At 40.6% G+C, this 15,946-nt stretch overlaps 1 protein-coding gene across 5 annotated transcripts in view; it reads right to left on the minus strand.

The window, feature by feature from the left end:
* Positions 1-15,946, minus strand: part of PLXNB2 (plexin B2) — a 251,608-nt gene that overhangs the window by 70,738 nt on the left and 164,924 nt on the right. For 4 of the 5 annotated variants that reach the window (XM_059471795.1, XM_059471796.1, XM_059471794.1 and 1 more), the window contains exons 5-8: positions 7,022-8,135; positions 5,152-5,334; positions 3,865-3,987; positions 12-112 (exon numbers count right to left, since the gene is read on the minus strand). In XM_059471795.1, coding sequence (XP_059327778.1) covers positions 12-112; positions 3,865-3,987; positions 5,152-5,334; positions 7,022-8,135 — 1,521 coding nt within the window. Of the gene's footprint in view, positions 1-11; positions 113-3,864; positions 3,988-5,151; positions 5,335-7,021; positions 8,136-8,221; positions 8,296-15,946 lie in introns of those variants that run through there. The other variant, XM_059471798.1, reaches the window with a different exon arrangement.

The following is a 15,946-nucleotide window of genomic DNA, read 5'->3' on the forward strand; positions in this document are numbered from 1 at the left end:
GCTGCACTCACCTGCCCTCCCGCACACACCAGCCGCAGTAGGGATCCCTCGCCTGGGCACACTTCTCACAGTCCGAGTACTTGTGGCAGTCCTGCACGGGCAATCGGTACACCTGGAAAACCACGAGCAAGGCAAACCTATCAACTGAAGGTGGCACAAGGAGCTGGAAACATTTGTGGACTTAGCTGTACAGCCGCATTCCCTGTGACAGCTGTATTATTATACTCAGAGCTCAGCCTGAGTATATTAAGTATATTATACATATTTTCTTTTCCCCCTTAACAAAGTCTAAATTCACATACTTTTTCCTGCTTTTTTTCCCCACTCCAGTATTATCTGTCTTCAAAGTAATGTAGGACATTGTTATAATCAAGAATTATGAGCAAGGTTTACAAAAATTGAGCTTTTTGGTTCCTCCAGTTATATTACTTGTGGAAATCTGCACCTCAGGATAGAAACTGCATCAGTGATGCTCTGAATTCAAGAAGCAGCTACTGCAGGGTGGATACTTTCAAAAGACTAACTTGGTACTGGCTAGATCATTTTTTAAAGAGAATATTCTCCTCTCCCTATCACTACCATGGAGGTGACATTGTTTGGAAATGCACTTCCAGCCAGAAGGCATTTCAGAAAATCTGCAAGCGTGAGAGAGCCAGGGTGTTTTGGGTTACTGCACTTCTCCGTGCATAACCTTCCACCATGGAACACATTCACGAAATAAAATGGAAATAATTATGACAGGAAGCAGCAGGGGAAAGAACATCATCAGTTCTCATGTCTCATTCCCCCAGTAAATGTACAGCTTCTAGTTTTGATTTCCTTTAGTGTGGAGAATAAACAACGTTTTCTTTGGCTCACAGAAAGAAGAGCCATTCCTTTTAGCTATGCTGCTGCAATGATGCAAGAGGAAAACAGGACATACATCTTCCAGTTTATGACTACATTTTACTTTTAAAGAGCACAAAAAGTATAGAAACAGAAACTCTGAGATGTAGGCTTTATAGTCTCATTTTAAAATAATGCTAGTCTCATCTCACTGGCAATTACAAAGTTACTTTGACAATCTGAGTTTGGCCTTTTCTTCATATTCAGAGAGTTAAAGAAAATGACTCAGTTAAGGAAAATGTCAATATTGTGCAATTTTCTTGCATTTATTAATAAAGGAGTTTACCTTTTCAGCATTCTCTTCTTTTTAGCTAACTGGAGCTGCGTCGCTGGCACTCATTCACTAACTGGTACCCATAAGTAATATTCAGTCAATGATTTTTTTTTATTTGACAAAATATTTGTTTCACCATTCTGGCAGGCATAAATAAGCCCTAGAGATTGCTGTCTCAGCAAGTTTCGTGTGACCTTAATGACAAAAAAACCCTCACCAAACCGAAACCAAACTCAAAAAACCAGCTCCTTTAACAGCCAATTACAAAATGCAAATAAATTAATTTTAGAGGTTTGCAAGTTGGCCCTCTAAATCAAAAAGTGCTAAAAAGTAAAACAAGCAAACAAGCTTGATCATGGTAAGTGACTACCACAGTGACTGCTTTCCTCCAAATACATTAAGTACCTTAAGGAATCTGGGATCCTACCGGTGATGTACACTTGGAATGAACCAGCATGAGCAGCACAGAGGTGCTAAGCTCCTTTCCAAGTCCCACAAGAAGGTGCAAGGGGTTTCTCCTGCTTTCTGTTTAAACTTTAGGAGCAGAGGGGACTGACTGCTGAAAGCATTTGCTCAAAACCCCCCACTGCTCTTGGCACCACAACAGAAGCTGGGAGAAAAGAGGGGAGAAAGGTGAAACAGGAAAGGAAGAACTTGATTCTCACTATGGATCTTAACCTCTGTATTGTTTTTCCCTGATTTCTATGTTTCTCTGATTTCTTTTTAAAGAAGTTATCACCTACCACATCACCACTTCCACTTCGTTCAAGTGCTCACAGAGCCCAAGCAATTAATTTCTAAATGTTGGGGCAGTCTGCATCTGCCAGGTAGCTCAGCAGCATGCATGCCTGTCAGTGCAGCCAGTTGTTCTTTATTGTTTACCTTTAACCATTAAAACACACAAATCAGGATTCTGATATCTCTATTCCCACAACCCACAGCCATAACCCAGAAGTTACATATTTCATCCAGAAGTACATATTTCATCTCTTATTCTTCCCCCCTTGCTTATGTCACCTTATTTCTCCCAGCTCCAAAGGCCTCCATTCTCCTCCTGTCTATCTGCTTCTAAAAGTGGGTGGGACTGCTCACTGTAATTAACTCCTGGAAATGATAGTAATGCAATGCCATTACAGAGCTCACAACTTTAACTATTCATATTTAAGCTAAACAGGTTTTGTAAAAGAAAACTATTATTCACATTATTCAGAAACTGCAGTGTCTACGAGAGCTACTTGGAAAAGATTTAAGTAAAATCCTTTCTTCAGCAGAAATTTACTGCATTCTAAATTTAAATGTTTTGTAGTGATTGATTTTTTTTTTTGCAGGTTTTCTCAGAAAAAAAGTTGTCTGCTGTCTTTCTAAATTCTACCATTTAAGCTGACTGTCATCAGAAAGCTTGTCTTCCTTCAGTGCTGCTGCTCTCCCTTGCATTGCTCAGCAGCACACACAGTAGCCTGGTGCAGACCTTGGGACTTTTAAATAATGTGCCAGCTTGTCAAATGGGGGGCCAGGCCACCCAGAGTTTTGTGGACAATGTTGAAGCTTGGAGCTGTGTTCCAAATCCGAACAGAAGCCAAATGAGAAGTAAAAACAACTTGAAAAGAAAGAAAAAAAGTAACCTCTCTCTCACACCGTCATATTATTAAATGCTTTTCCAGTTGTTTTTCTGGCATTTTTCCAATGTTGTTTCTAGCCTAAAAACCTTCAGCTAGGCTATAACATTCCTGCAGCAGGAATTGATATCAATCCCTTTAAAAAACAGCCAGAAAATATTTTTCTTGCACTGTCTTCCCAAATATTCTCCTTTCATTCTCTTTGAGTCCCCTCATTCTCCCTCTGTTAGTGGTGCAGAGCATTTCCATGTTGCATTCCATGTCACTGGCAGGGCTGCAGATGGTCACAGCCCATCACCCACCTTGTCCTGGAAAGCTGCTGAACAAAGTGTTTGAGGCTGGCAGCTCCAGCCTCCACAAAGAGAAGTGTCAGAAGAGGATTACCCCTGGGGATGGAGGAGAATCTGGCATCCCTCTCATTTCCTACTTGCTTTTTTTGCTCCCATTTTTTACAGACCTCCATTGTGCCTTCACCTCACAGCAAAAAGAAGGGGCCCAGGAGAGAAGGCCCATGCCCTTCCTAGTGAACTTGAACTTTTCCTACTGTACCCAGTTCTAGCAGAAGGTTGAATGAAAGTGTTTCCCAAATATATAATTCTCTCCATTGCTTCTTAGTTTTTGACACTAGGACTCACAAAAACCACTGGTGGCTTTACAGACGTGTCAGTGAGAGCACATCAGGAGAGCATCCTGAGTCCTGAGGTGCCCTTGAAAGGATCTGATGGCAGCCACAGCATCCAATGGTACCCACACATCCCACACTGAGCATTGGGTCTGCCTGACCCTGAGTCGTGCTGGTGCCAAACATTTCCACTCCATCCCTCCCACAGAGCCTGTGTGACAGCTCCAGAGGGGATCTCACTTCCCATTATTCCCTGTTGCTAAGCATCATTAGAGGACATTACAGTTCTCCGAGTCACAACAAGTCCATCAGCTTAGACTTGAGAAAGGTCTTCATACACACAGAGTGGGGGGAGTCCCACCAAATAGGGCAATTTCCAGGAACAACTGGAAAATGTATATATCTCAGGTTAAGTTGCAGAGAAAGTGAAAGAGGGACGGGTCCTTAATGCAAGCAGGACACATTACCTTGTCTGTGGTCATCACATATAGATTTTCCTGGGTTTGATCAAGGACCAGGTCCTTCTTTACAGGCTTGTTTGGTTCGATAGTAAGAGAGCTGTACTCAGCTGCAGTGGATGACAGGAACACCTATTTTGTGGAAGGAAGAAAAAAAATGGTGGTTAATGTTGCCTTTTCCCCACAACTATCATTATATCTGGCTACTGCTGTAAAATACATTAAAAATGTTTCTAAAAATAAATTAAGAACAAAAGGAGGACTAAGGCAAATCTTCAAGAAAGACATTGAGATGCTGGAGAATATTAAGAGAAGGGCAACAGAGCTGGTGAAGGGTCTGGAGGACATGTCTGAAGAGGAGCAGCGTAGGGTGTTCAGTCTGGTGAAAGAGAGGCTCAGAGGAGACCTACACACTCTCTACAACTATCAAAATGGAGGTTGCAGTGAGGTGGGGGTGGTCTCTTCTCACAATAAGCAAGCAAGAAGGGAAGAGGGAAAGGCCTCAATTTGCGCCAGGGAGGTTCAGATTGGGAAATACTTCTTCACAGGAAGGTTTGTTGACCATTAGAACAGGCTGCCCAGGCAACTGGTTAATCACCATCCCTGAAGATATTTAAAAGAGATAGAGGTGTGTGACTTAGGGACATAGACCCACAGAATCACTAAGGTTGGAAAATACCTCCAAGACTACAGAATCCAACCACTAAACTAGCATCACCATGTCCACCACTAAATCATGCATCTAAGCACCACATCCATATGAATTTCCATGTGGTTTGGTGGGACTTGGCAGCGCTAAGTTTAAGGCTGGACATGGCCATCACTCTCCTTCAAGCAAAAGAAGGTGTTTGGTGTTGCAGTCTTGAAATTTTAACACCACAAACATGTGAAGCCTTGAGTGCCACACAATCAGAATTTATCAGAGCTTCAGCTTGGGCTTTTTATTGCCACTTCTATTCACTGAATGGCTAGAATGACTACCAAATGAAAAGTTGCTCTTAAACCAGTGTGAGCTTGAATAGAGATAAGGCTAAAGCTGTTAGATTACCTAAGGCTGTTTATATAAAGCTCTCAGTAGGTATGTAATCCTTCAGGAAAAGTGTCATTCAGGCAATGCTAATTCAATCTGAGTATCACATAGCTGAGGTACATTGGAAATAACGCATCTTTCCTTTGAGATGAAAAAAAACCAAGCCCCATGAGAATTTGCTCCTAGTATGAGATCTTGTAAATCCCATTTTGACTTTCATAACCTTTTATATATACACCTTCCAGTCTCCCAACCCAGTTGGTTACCTTCAGGATTTTCCCATCTGATGTTCCCAGAAAGGCCACGGTGTGCCCGTTCTCCACGGCCACGGTGACGGCCGTGAGGTTCATCCCCTCCTTCTGCAGCACCGGCCTCTCCACAACGCCGTTCCTGCTGCCCAAGAGGTACGGCAGGTGCTCGGAGCCACAGGGGAAGTTTTTGCTTGCGTTCTAATAAGGAACAGCAATATAGAGTGATGTTAAACATGCAGATCACTAATTCCTAGCTGAGAGTGAAGTGCAGCCCTATTACTAGACAATATAATACCCCTCAGACACTGAAGAGTAGGAAGAGAGAAATGGATTGTCTAGGCATTTGCCCCCAGCCAAAATGCAGTAATCAGACAGCAGCCTGCTAATGGAGAACTGCTTCCATGCTTTCACTTTCCGGGAGACACAGGGAGAGAATGTTTTTTTCTGTTTCATAATAGCAGCGGTTTAAAAATTAACCAGTTGGTTTAATTATAATGAACATGTCATAGAGACTGGTTTAACCAACTTTGCCTTGAAGACTGCTATTTTAATTGCTGCTTTGTTTCTTACTTTGCTGCAATCCATAAAATAGCAACTCCCTGGCAACAGTCTCATGAACTTCAAAACACTCCCTCTTCACTACGCTTTAATCCTGAGCGGCAGCAAGAGCTACCAGAAGGAAGTTCATTCACACCTTGCCTTTTCTGCTATATTTGGTAACAAAACCATGTTTCTGATCTGAAATCCACATCTTATTTTTGTCAGGAGCCACGGCCACTCGTCACATTCAGGATTTCTGTGTTTGATGCTCACCCCATATGCAGGGTACTGCAGCAAGTAACACTGGTGGTTTGAAGCAAAATGTGTAATTTTGACTCATCAGCACTAGTGACTTACTGTGTGGGGGATGGTTTCAGTCTCACAAGATGAAGAATTATGGGTCAGTACCAAAAAAGGTATTCCTATGCCCCATCTCTTCTCTCCCTCTCCAGCTGTTCACTCCTCTCCCTGTACTATAGCACACCACTTCACAAGTTGTGCTCAAACAGCTGCTTAAGCAAGTGTGTACCTTGCTTAGGCTGAGATATTAAGACATCCTCTTAAAAGCTGAGTTATTTTTAAGATGATTCAATTTCTCAACCCATTTTAGGGTTGGCTGCAGTAATGAATGAGTGGCATGCACAAGTGAGGCTTGGGAATACAGTGATGCGGGCAAAACAATCATAAAGCCAACAGAAATGCTCAAAACTGCCTCTTAGATACAGCCATAGATTGAAGAACAGTAACTGAATGGTTGTAACAGTACTCTTCAAAAACCTTATAGTCAAGGTAATGACAGGCCATAAAAAGATGGTTGTCATGCTATACAAGTGTTTTGAGCCACACCAAAACATGAACACCACCTGAATACAGGAAATCTGGGTATTTCAGTTGTCTAACGATACAAATACAAGTGAGAAAAAATGCTGAATTATAGATACCATTTAAAAGAGTCTTAATACTATTTAAGAGCATTGTAAATACACTGACTGAAACTACAATTGTCTACAGTGATTACCCCAAAGCTGATCATGGATGTAAAAAATCCCTGCATTTGACTCAATAACTCCTATACCAAAAGGAGCCCTTAAAAAAAATGCATTTAGAAAAGCAACACTTATCTTTGAGAAAACATCAAATCCTTTTTAAGACACTCAAAATTTTGTCACTTCTTACTTAACCTGGTCCACAACACCCCCACATTTCATTTCTATTGTGAATTCATCTACTGAGTTTTCAGTCATCAATACAGTTTAGCTCAAAGCCACCCTAAAACATGTAGTTGTATATTTTCCACAAACCTTAACACCGATTCTAAAACTAATATTAATAGTATTCATATTACCAGTCCATGTAATGCACACGGGTTTTCTGCTGAAAAAAGTTTGTAAAATGAGCTGGTATTCTTTTTAGTGTAGCAATCGTTCCGGTTTTTTTCCATCTTTTCATTGATCTGCCGCAAGGAAAACACACACATGGCAGATTTTAAAGAGCCGTCATCTTTGTTTACTTTGCTGAAGAGTGCAAGAAGAACTTTGTCATCTGAGGGAATATCTGCAGGTTGTCCCTGCTGAGCCATGCTCTCAGCCAGTTCTTTTCCAGGGGTAGTGACGTAAGCAGAATGACAGTGGTCATAGGCACCATCATCATCATCTTTGCAACCCAAGTCCATTTCAAAGTAGGAATAATAATGGGCATCGTCCTTGCACAGACGTGCAATCAGTGTGCGGTTGTTGACAGGTTGTTTCTCTTGCTGATTAAAAATAAAATAAACATAATTTTTATCCTCAAAAACTGCCACAAATTGCTGTGTGCTTGATGAGTGATAAGCTGACTTAACAGCTGCTGAGTCTGTATACATTTCAAAAATGTCTTTCCCATCCCTGGCATAAAGCTGCCGAGTGCTGATTATGATGCCATTGTCATTTGGTCCATTCCCTTTCCCAACAAACAGCACCCGATCGTTATTCAAGGAAGTGATCAGTCCCACAGTGGATACATTCTCATCGTTGCTGGCCACAAAGGACTTTTCTCCACTGCTGTCCACATAGTACTTCTCATCGCTGATGTTTTGTAGATCTCTGATGGCACAGATTCCCTTGAAAAGGCTTCCACATACCACAGTTGTATTATCCACCTTGTTCAGCAACAGCAATTTGTTGTAATTGTCAGTCAGTACGGCCTCTTTACATTGATTTTCATCAATGGGAGGTGTGCATTTTTTGTTGTCCTTTCTTGGACCTGTTTCTACAGATCTGATTACTTCCAGGTTTTCTGTAAGCTGATACAGCGCATTTACCACTCCCAAATAGATTATCCCAGTGTCATTATCCACTGTTAGATGATTTAGCTCTGTAGCACTCTGAAAAAATTTCAGTTCCTCATTTCTGGATAAGGTGATGCAAAAACAGCTCAAGATGGTCAGTGGCCAGATCCATAAAGCCATTTCTATGTAGTACCTAAAAAGGGAAAGAAAATAATAACATGAAAAATATAGAAAAATAAAATTTACACAAAACTGAGAAATATGGAAGTTTTTAATTACTTAAATTCACTTATCCTTGTGCACGTGTAGACAGCATGAAGATTATGGAGAGCCTCAAATCCTGTTAATTGCCCAGCAATTTAATCTGTTGGGGAAGGATTTAACAAGGTCATATGTCTAAACGATGATCATATAACCAATTAGATCGATTATATGATTGTGCTAAAGCACAATGAGAACAGACAATTTGAAACAACATGAAGTGACAAAATGCTTGTCCAGACAGTATCATACTGTGCCAATTATTTACTGCTGAGGTTTTAAAAATAATTTGGAGAATCCCTGTTTTGGGTAGCTCCCCCTTAAGAGGTGTGGGGGGAATTTACATAAAAGTGTTGGAAACATTTTGTATTGTGGGATTTCCCCAGAAAGTAAAAAACCTTCCCCTGCACTTGGATCTGAGTGCTTTTTGAGAAGGCATTGCACTAATCCTTCATCATTGTGAAGCCAGAAGATGGTAGATCCCTTAACACGCAACATTGCCTTTTACTGTTGGTATGCATTAAGCTCCAACACTTTCATTCGCTAGAGCACTGCAACTTAATCGTTTCAAATCTGTTTTAAGAACAACATGTAAAAATTTTTTGGGATTATGGTTCTGTTACCTTTTTTTTAAAAACCCCTTTCAGAATTGTTAGTTCCCAAGCAGATCGCCTCGCTGTTGGAATTAGAAAAACCTTCTGAAACTTGTAAGAAGGGTTCTAGTTCTAATCTGAAGAGTAAAATGAGGAGTCTCATCTGACTTCCTGAGGCCTGAACATTTTGTTAATGTTTTCTCAAAGTGTTTAGTTCTGAGAGCAGAAAATAAAAGGTGGCATGCTTGGACACATTGATGTTAGGGGGAAAAGATGAACACTGTTTGGAGGAAGATCAAATATAATCCACCATATTTTCATTTTCAAAGTCAGCCATGGGATTCTTTAATCTGATGAGGAAAGAACCTATAAATTTACAGGGAATTTCAAGTTAAATCTGAAAATATCTGGAGTCTAAATAGAAAGGAAACTATTAAAAACACTGAAAAGACAAGAGAACCATTTAATAAAGCAATCTAACAGGCAACAGTCTCATAGGATGAAGAAAAGAACATGAAATGCCAAAACCAGAAACTGAAAAAATAAAACTTTAAAAAATAACAATAAAGGAACCATCCTCCTTTATCACTTAGTCCGTTTTGGCAAGAGCAATAGAGTCTGGTGGGATATGAAAGAGAATGGCTGAATCATCACTTATACTGGATAACCAAGACTAAATGTTAACAATCTGGATGTAAAAGTCTGAACAGGGAAGGAAGGGCTTTTGTTGTGAGCATAAGTCATCTGTGAGCTTCCCAAACCACCACAGCACTGCAGCAATGCATAAAGACAATGCCTGTCCTCCCGCATTTGAGGGTGTTTGGCTCCTCTATGGAGAAAACGCATGTGCAATGGTGAGAACAACTGCCCTAAAATCAGAGTGAACTAAACTCTATATCCCCAAAAATCTACTATGTGTAACTCAGGATAATAAAACTAACTTCAAGCTTGTTTTGCTGAAGCTCCTATCATGTACCATTAGTACTAGCTATAAAATAATGCCAGAGACAAGAGAGTACATCACCAGCAGCACAAGCTGGACCTTCTAATGATAGATTGAGTTCCTATGACAGTGACCAAGAAAAGGCTAAGACTTATAAGCTGTTCTCCAGACACACAGACTTCAGCACATGCTTTGCAATGTAATGAAGTGTTGGATCTCTTTACAACAACAGTTGACCAGCTCTAAGGAACCCAGAGTTCTTCTGAATTCTTCTCTTTTCTTACTGTTCCCAAGGACTTCAATTTTCCAGCTTTGATCCTATCTCATTTCTCCATTGCTAAATGATATGTGATAATGCTTGTCATCTAGTTTCAAATATTATCCCTTACAGTTACCTGCAATGGAATAAAAAACAGCTTGACACGCTACTGCAGTGTTTTTTCACACCAGTTTTATCACTCTATTACCTATTGTACAAGGATCAAATGCAGAATTGAGATTAATTTGTTCCTGCTTTTCTCACAAGGTAATTATTTTTAGATTATTATATTCTCTCAGTCAAAGAAACCCCCATAAATAGCTCTACTTACAAAAAGTGCCTTAAATGAATGGAAAATAATTCATTGTACCTTAATTTCAGTACTCAGTTCCCCTCCACGTTCCTGTATTTCAGGGGATTGAAAAAACCCATTTTGTCCATTGGTGGTACCCAGGACACAAAGGCTGCATTTGCAATACTCCTGCCTTTGTTCCAGGAGAACGAAGAGCCTTGCTGGTCTGTGCCAGAACCAGAACTTAAGAAAAAGTACATTTTGCACGTCTGAACCAGTCTCTTAGAGAAGTAATTAATTCTGTGTATAAAAATGGGTAATGCTTCCTCTCTGCTATTTTCTGCCTTGTTTACTTATAAATTTTTTGACTTAAATTATTCAGAACTACATGCACTCTCCATTAATAATGCCTTATCTTTGTTCGTTTATTTGCTTGTTTTTGTTATTTACTCCCTGCCACTCCTGTGTCATGCCAACCCCCATCAGACCAGCTCTGATCTCTATGCAAGGTAACAGTTCAGTTCATCATTCTCTATCATTATTAGTTTCACTTTCCAGACTCTCTCCAAAGCAAATAGTAAACAAAAATTAAATACACTATGAAGAGATTCAGAATTAAACTTTCCTTCACTTATCAAATAGCAGGCTTAAGAAAATTAAAAAAGTAAATAGAATGAAATGAGATGAACTACAACCACAGGCCACTTTCACCTATTTTTAACTTAATTGGGAAGAAGCAGCTGGAAGAATCCTTCTATGACCAGCTGGTGTGATAAGAATGCCAGAGCTGCTATTAACACAGGTGCTGCACTGAATTAGATGCTCTGGGAATGTATCAAGAAGCAGTCTCCTGCTGTGAAAAACTTCCGTTCCAAATGAACAAGTTGCAGACATACAAGAGAAAAGGTGCAAGAAGCACAGGCTGGAGCATGGAATCCATGATGCTCTGCACAGGAAATGTATTTCCAATGGCTTAACCACACACTGTATTTACGCACAGGCCTGGGTGGCTTACTCTAACTAATGCCCTGGTCCTGAGAACTGCCATACATCCTCCACCCTCAATTTGCAATTAGTTTTTAGCCCTTAGCAGATTCAGGATATAAGAAAACCAACAGAGCATTTGCCTACATAATTTTTTTTTCTCTCTCAAAGTCTTGTCTCCATTCAGTCTCTTCTCCCCTCTACTGCTTCCTACAACAAATATGAAATTCTAGAATTTATGTGCAGGAAACACAGGGCACCCAGGAGAACACTTCATTCAGGGGAACTGCCATAAAGTGACACCGTGTTGGTAATCACACAGCTACCAGAGCTCTGCCTCACAGACATCAATTTTAAAGCAAGTACCCATAACTTTGTATCTTTCTACTCATGAAAGACCAATAACCTTAAATAACACCCACTTCAAAAGGAATGCAGAAAAAGGAGCATCTGTAATCTACCAGCACAATGAGCTTCAAATTGACTTCACATTATAATAAACAACCCTAAGAACTAGCACTAGCACCACACTGACGTGGACTTGGCAGGTGTTCTTCTTGAGTGTAAAATCATCTGCTGTGCCTGAACACAGGAACCTTCAACCTTCCAGCCATTCCCCATCACCTTAGCCTTTGATATATCTTTAGCTTTATGCTAATTAATTTCTTACATTTGCTTCAGCTGAAGTGAAAGAATACCAAATTTTGTCTGAAACTGGAATAACAGAGAACTAAAACAAGTGTTTTTCCCAAAAAACATCAGACAAGAAGATCTTCACTGAAGGAATAATCTCACCATTTCAGCTTCTGTGGTTTTTTGCAGAGTATTTCTTACTAATCACACAGATACTTAATTAAGCCCTGCTACATCCTCTCATCCAGACAAAATTTTTTTACTTGAAATTCTGGTCGAGAGACAAGCACTTTTGCCAAGCAAGGCAGGTACAGATATGCTTTAATGGCAAGCGATGCAGAAAACTGTGGTTCTCCCAGCAACCTTTCCCTTAATCAGAAGGACTCTAAAAGATGTACAAGACACTTAAATTGGAAAAAAAATTGATAAAAAAGACACAAAAATTGCGACATAAAAAAAGGTAATTTCCAAAGAATGCGCTCCAACTGCATGGTTGGAAAGATGAATGAGGATTCTCTTCTCTCTCATTTTAAATAACTTTTTAGCTTTTATTAAGTGTGCCAAAGATTGAAAAGAATTCAGCTTTCAGTTTTGGGCTCAAAAGAAGTCGAAAAAGAAACTGCAAAATGTATGAGAAGCAAAGGATGAGCAGCTTTTCAGTCTGGATTTCAAAGCTTCTACTTCTGCAAGAGCTGTAGGTAAAAGTAAACTCTTCCTCAGTTACAACTTTGACTAATATTTCCTAAAACAAATGAGCAATGGAGCTCACTGGTTCAGAGAATGAATCACCTCAAACAACACTGCAGGATTCAAACCCTTTTCACGAGAGCACAGCAACATACAAGAAAGGTTTTGGACAGAGAGGAACAACTCTGTTGGTATACTGTGCCACACATCCAAAATTGGCAGAGCCAGTGAGAACAGTGATGACTGTGACGGTGTTCATGCCTGTAGCTGTGACAGTTTGCTGTTAGCAGATGGGACCTGTGGGTCAGAAAACTGTGGGAGGTCATGCTGTGGAGAATGAAAAACCAATATCCACTTCATTAGATGTTGTGATAGCCTGTACTGCTCAAAAGGAGCAATTTCCCTTCCCTTTCACCTCTCAAAACACAATTTGCTAAGATGTACAGACCATCTTCATATGGAACAAAAAATCCCATCAGGCCAAACTGCCTTAAACTGGTAACATATGGACAAATACTTTAATACTATTTCTATTCCTGGTGTAGAAGACAAAAGTTTTGCTTATTTTCACACGACAAATTTAAATTTTTTTTTTTAGTAATTTTCAATAATATAAGATTTCTTTTTTTTTAATATGTGCAATAGTTATATTGACATGGTTCTGTTACAATGATTAGTTGAAAATTATGGATTTGCCAAGGAGATAATGAATGCTACATCCTCAATCCCTGTGCATTCTTTTGCTGTTTCCTGCAGTCCCAGGGAAAACAAATGGAAGACACATGGAAACACAAATTCAGGTTACTGAAAACCTGGGTTTCTTATATCAAGAATAAGCTGTGGTGCCCACTAAATCCCTCTGTCACTCCGTTCCCTGGCTAAACAGGCTGAGAAAAATATGATGAAAGGAGCAGGGGTTGAGATAAGGACAGGGAGATATCACTCATCAATTACTGTCACAGGTAAAACAGCTGCAACTTAGGGAAATTATTTTAATTTGTTGCCAATTAAAATCAGGGAAGGATAATGAGAACTGAAACCAAACTTTAAAAAACCTTTTCCCCACACCCTCCGTTTTTCCAGGGCTCAGTTTTACTCCCAAGCTCTCTACTTTCTTACTGCCAGCAGCACAGAGAGGGGGGGGAATGGCAGCTGCAGTCAGTTCATCACATCTCTGCCATTCCCTCCTTGTTGCACTCTTCCCCTGCTCCAGCATGTGTTCTGTCCCACATGAGACAGTCCCTCATGGCCTTCTCCAAAGTGATTCCTACCCACAGGCTGCTGTTCTTTATGAACTTTTCCAGAGTGGATCCCTTCCACAGGGTGCAGTCCTTCAGGAACAGACTGCTCCAGTGCAGGTCCCCACAGGGTGACAGAGCCTGCCACCAAACCTGCTGCAGTGGGGCTCCTGTATCCACAGGGCACAGGTCCTGCCAGGGGCCTGCTCCAGTATGAGCTCCCCACAGGGTCACATTCTTCTTTGGTCTGGGCTCCTCCAGGGCTGCAGGTGGATCTCTGCTCCCTCATGGATCCCCCTGGGCTGCAGGGGCACAGCTGCCTCCCCACGGGCCGCACCAGGGCCTGCAGGGGAATCCCAGCTCTGGTACCTGGAGCACCTCCTGCCTCCCCATCTTCCTTCACTGACCTTGGTGTCTAAAGAGTTGTTTGTCTCACATTTTTTTTACTGCTCTCTCCTTTCTTCTGCTGCACAGCCGTTTTTCCCTGTTAAACCTGTTATCCCTGAGCAGTTTGGCCCTGACCGGGCCAGGTCTGTTTTGGAGCCAGCGGGCATTGGCTCTGTTGGACATGGATGGGAGCAGCTTCTGGCAGCTTCTCACAGAAAACACCCTTGTAGTCCCCATCACCAAATCCTTGCTATGCAAACCCAATATACCTAAACCATGGTTTCACCTGTCAAGAATATGTTGTGCTTTGGTCCAAAGGGGAGTGAATCTATGTCTTGTGCCTACATCATCAGCAGAGGTCAGCAGTGTCTGGGAGAGGAGGGAATGCAGGGCAGGCTTCCCCTGGGAAAGGGGCACGAGGAAGAAGATGCTTCCATCACTCTGGAAACTCTCATCTTTCAGAAGATCTGAGATAACAGCAGCAAAAAGATCTAGATAACTCTCTGCCTGAGATAACCCTTTAACCCAAGTGGACACTGTGGCATCCTACAGCTGGGTGAGCTGGGAGATCAAGGGCAAAGGGATGTATTTGAAAGGATGAGGAAATGTTGTATGAGCAAGATGATACAAAGGAAATTTTAAGGACCTTTTTTTAAAATTTTGCTTACATCCTTATCCACCTTCACACAAGTTTAAAAAAATGAGTTTTGGGAACCTGAACCACCAATTATTTACCAAAGATCACCAAATCTTTCTCACAGGCTTCAAAGGGGTAGGAAGGAGATTAAACAGGGTATCTCATCCAGCTCTAGTATCCCTGGCAAGTACAGTAAAACACTATTGCTGCATGCCACCAGGCTAAACAGAAATGTTTTCTTGTCCCACCTTAGAAAAGGTTTCTCCAGGCATTGCAATTGTTTTAACAGCTAAAGAACACAACTGCCTTTTACAGTAGGTTCTACATCCATCAGCATCCCAGCATACTTATGACAGGGACTCTCATGAACTTTGTGCAAAATTGGCAGGATTGTGTTAAAAGTTTAAGAGAGGCAAACAGCTGGAAAATTCAGAATTCATATTAATAATTATGTTATTAGCTTCAAGCTAAATTAATAACACTATTAGTAGTTGGAATCAAAACCTTTCATCCATGTACACCTGAACTTTAAAGTATTTAATATTCTGATCCATATCCAAATTCAGAGCAAGATGGAGCCATGTGAGCCTTAATTTTTCAACTAGGAGTCACTCAAAAGAGCATTAACAGCAGGTAATGAGGACTTAGAAAATGCATACTTAAAAATTTTTGCTATTTCCAATAGCAAAATGGGTTTCTAATAATGTCCTGTTTCTGCAACATCAGCAGGTAAACAAAAGAGAAGAGTAGCACTTGGCAGATTTACATGCACTCTTGGAAGCAGATACTCGAATGAATTCCCTGGTTAATTTCAGTGAGACTTGGCAATGTTTTGATTTTGAAAATCTTTTACACCATAGATTCTGCCATAGTCCAAGGACAGGTTTTTTGGCTGGGCTTAGAAATCAAAATAATTTTTTTTTTTTAATGAAAATACTTTCAAGATTTTATGGTGCCAAGCAGCTTAAAAAAATTCAATAAAAAACAGCTTCTGTGGAGAGACCTCATTTGACAGCATTCACTACCAGCAATTACAGATTATAAACCATTCTGAGACAAGGTTAGCTTATGCCAGAAAGGTCTCTTCAAA

This window comes from Ammospiza nelsoni, chromosome 5, assembly GCF_027579445.1.
Source record: "Ammospiza nelsoni isolate bAmmNel1 chromosome 5, bAmmNel1.pri, whole genome shotgun sequence".
In the NCBI taxonomy this organism is placed as follows: Eukaryota; Metazoa; Chordata; class Aves; order Passeriformes; family Passerellidae; genus Ammospiza; species Ammospiza nelsoni.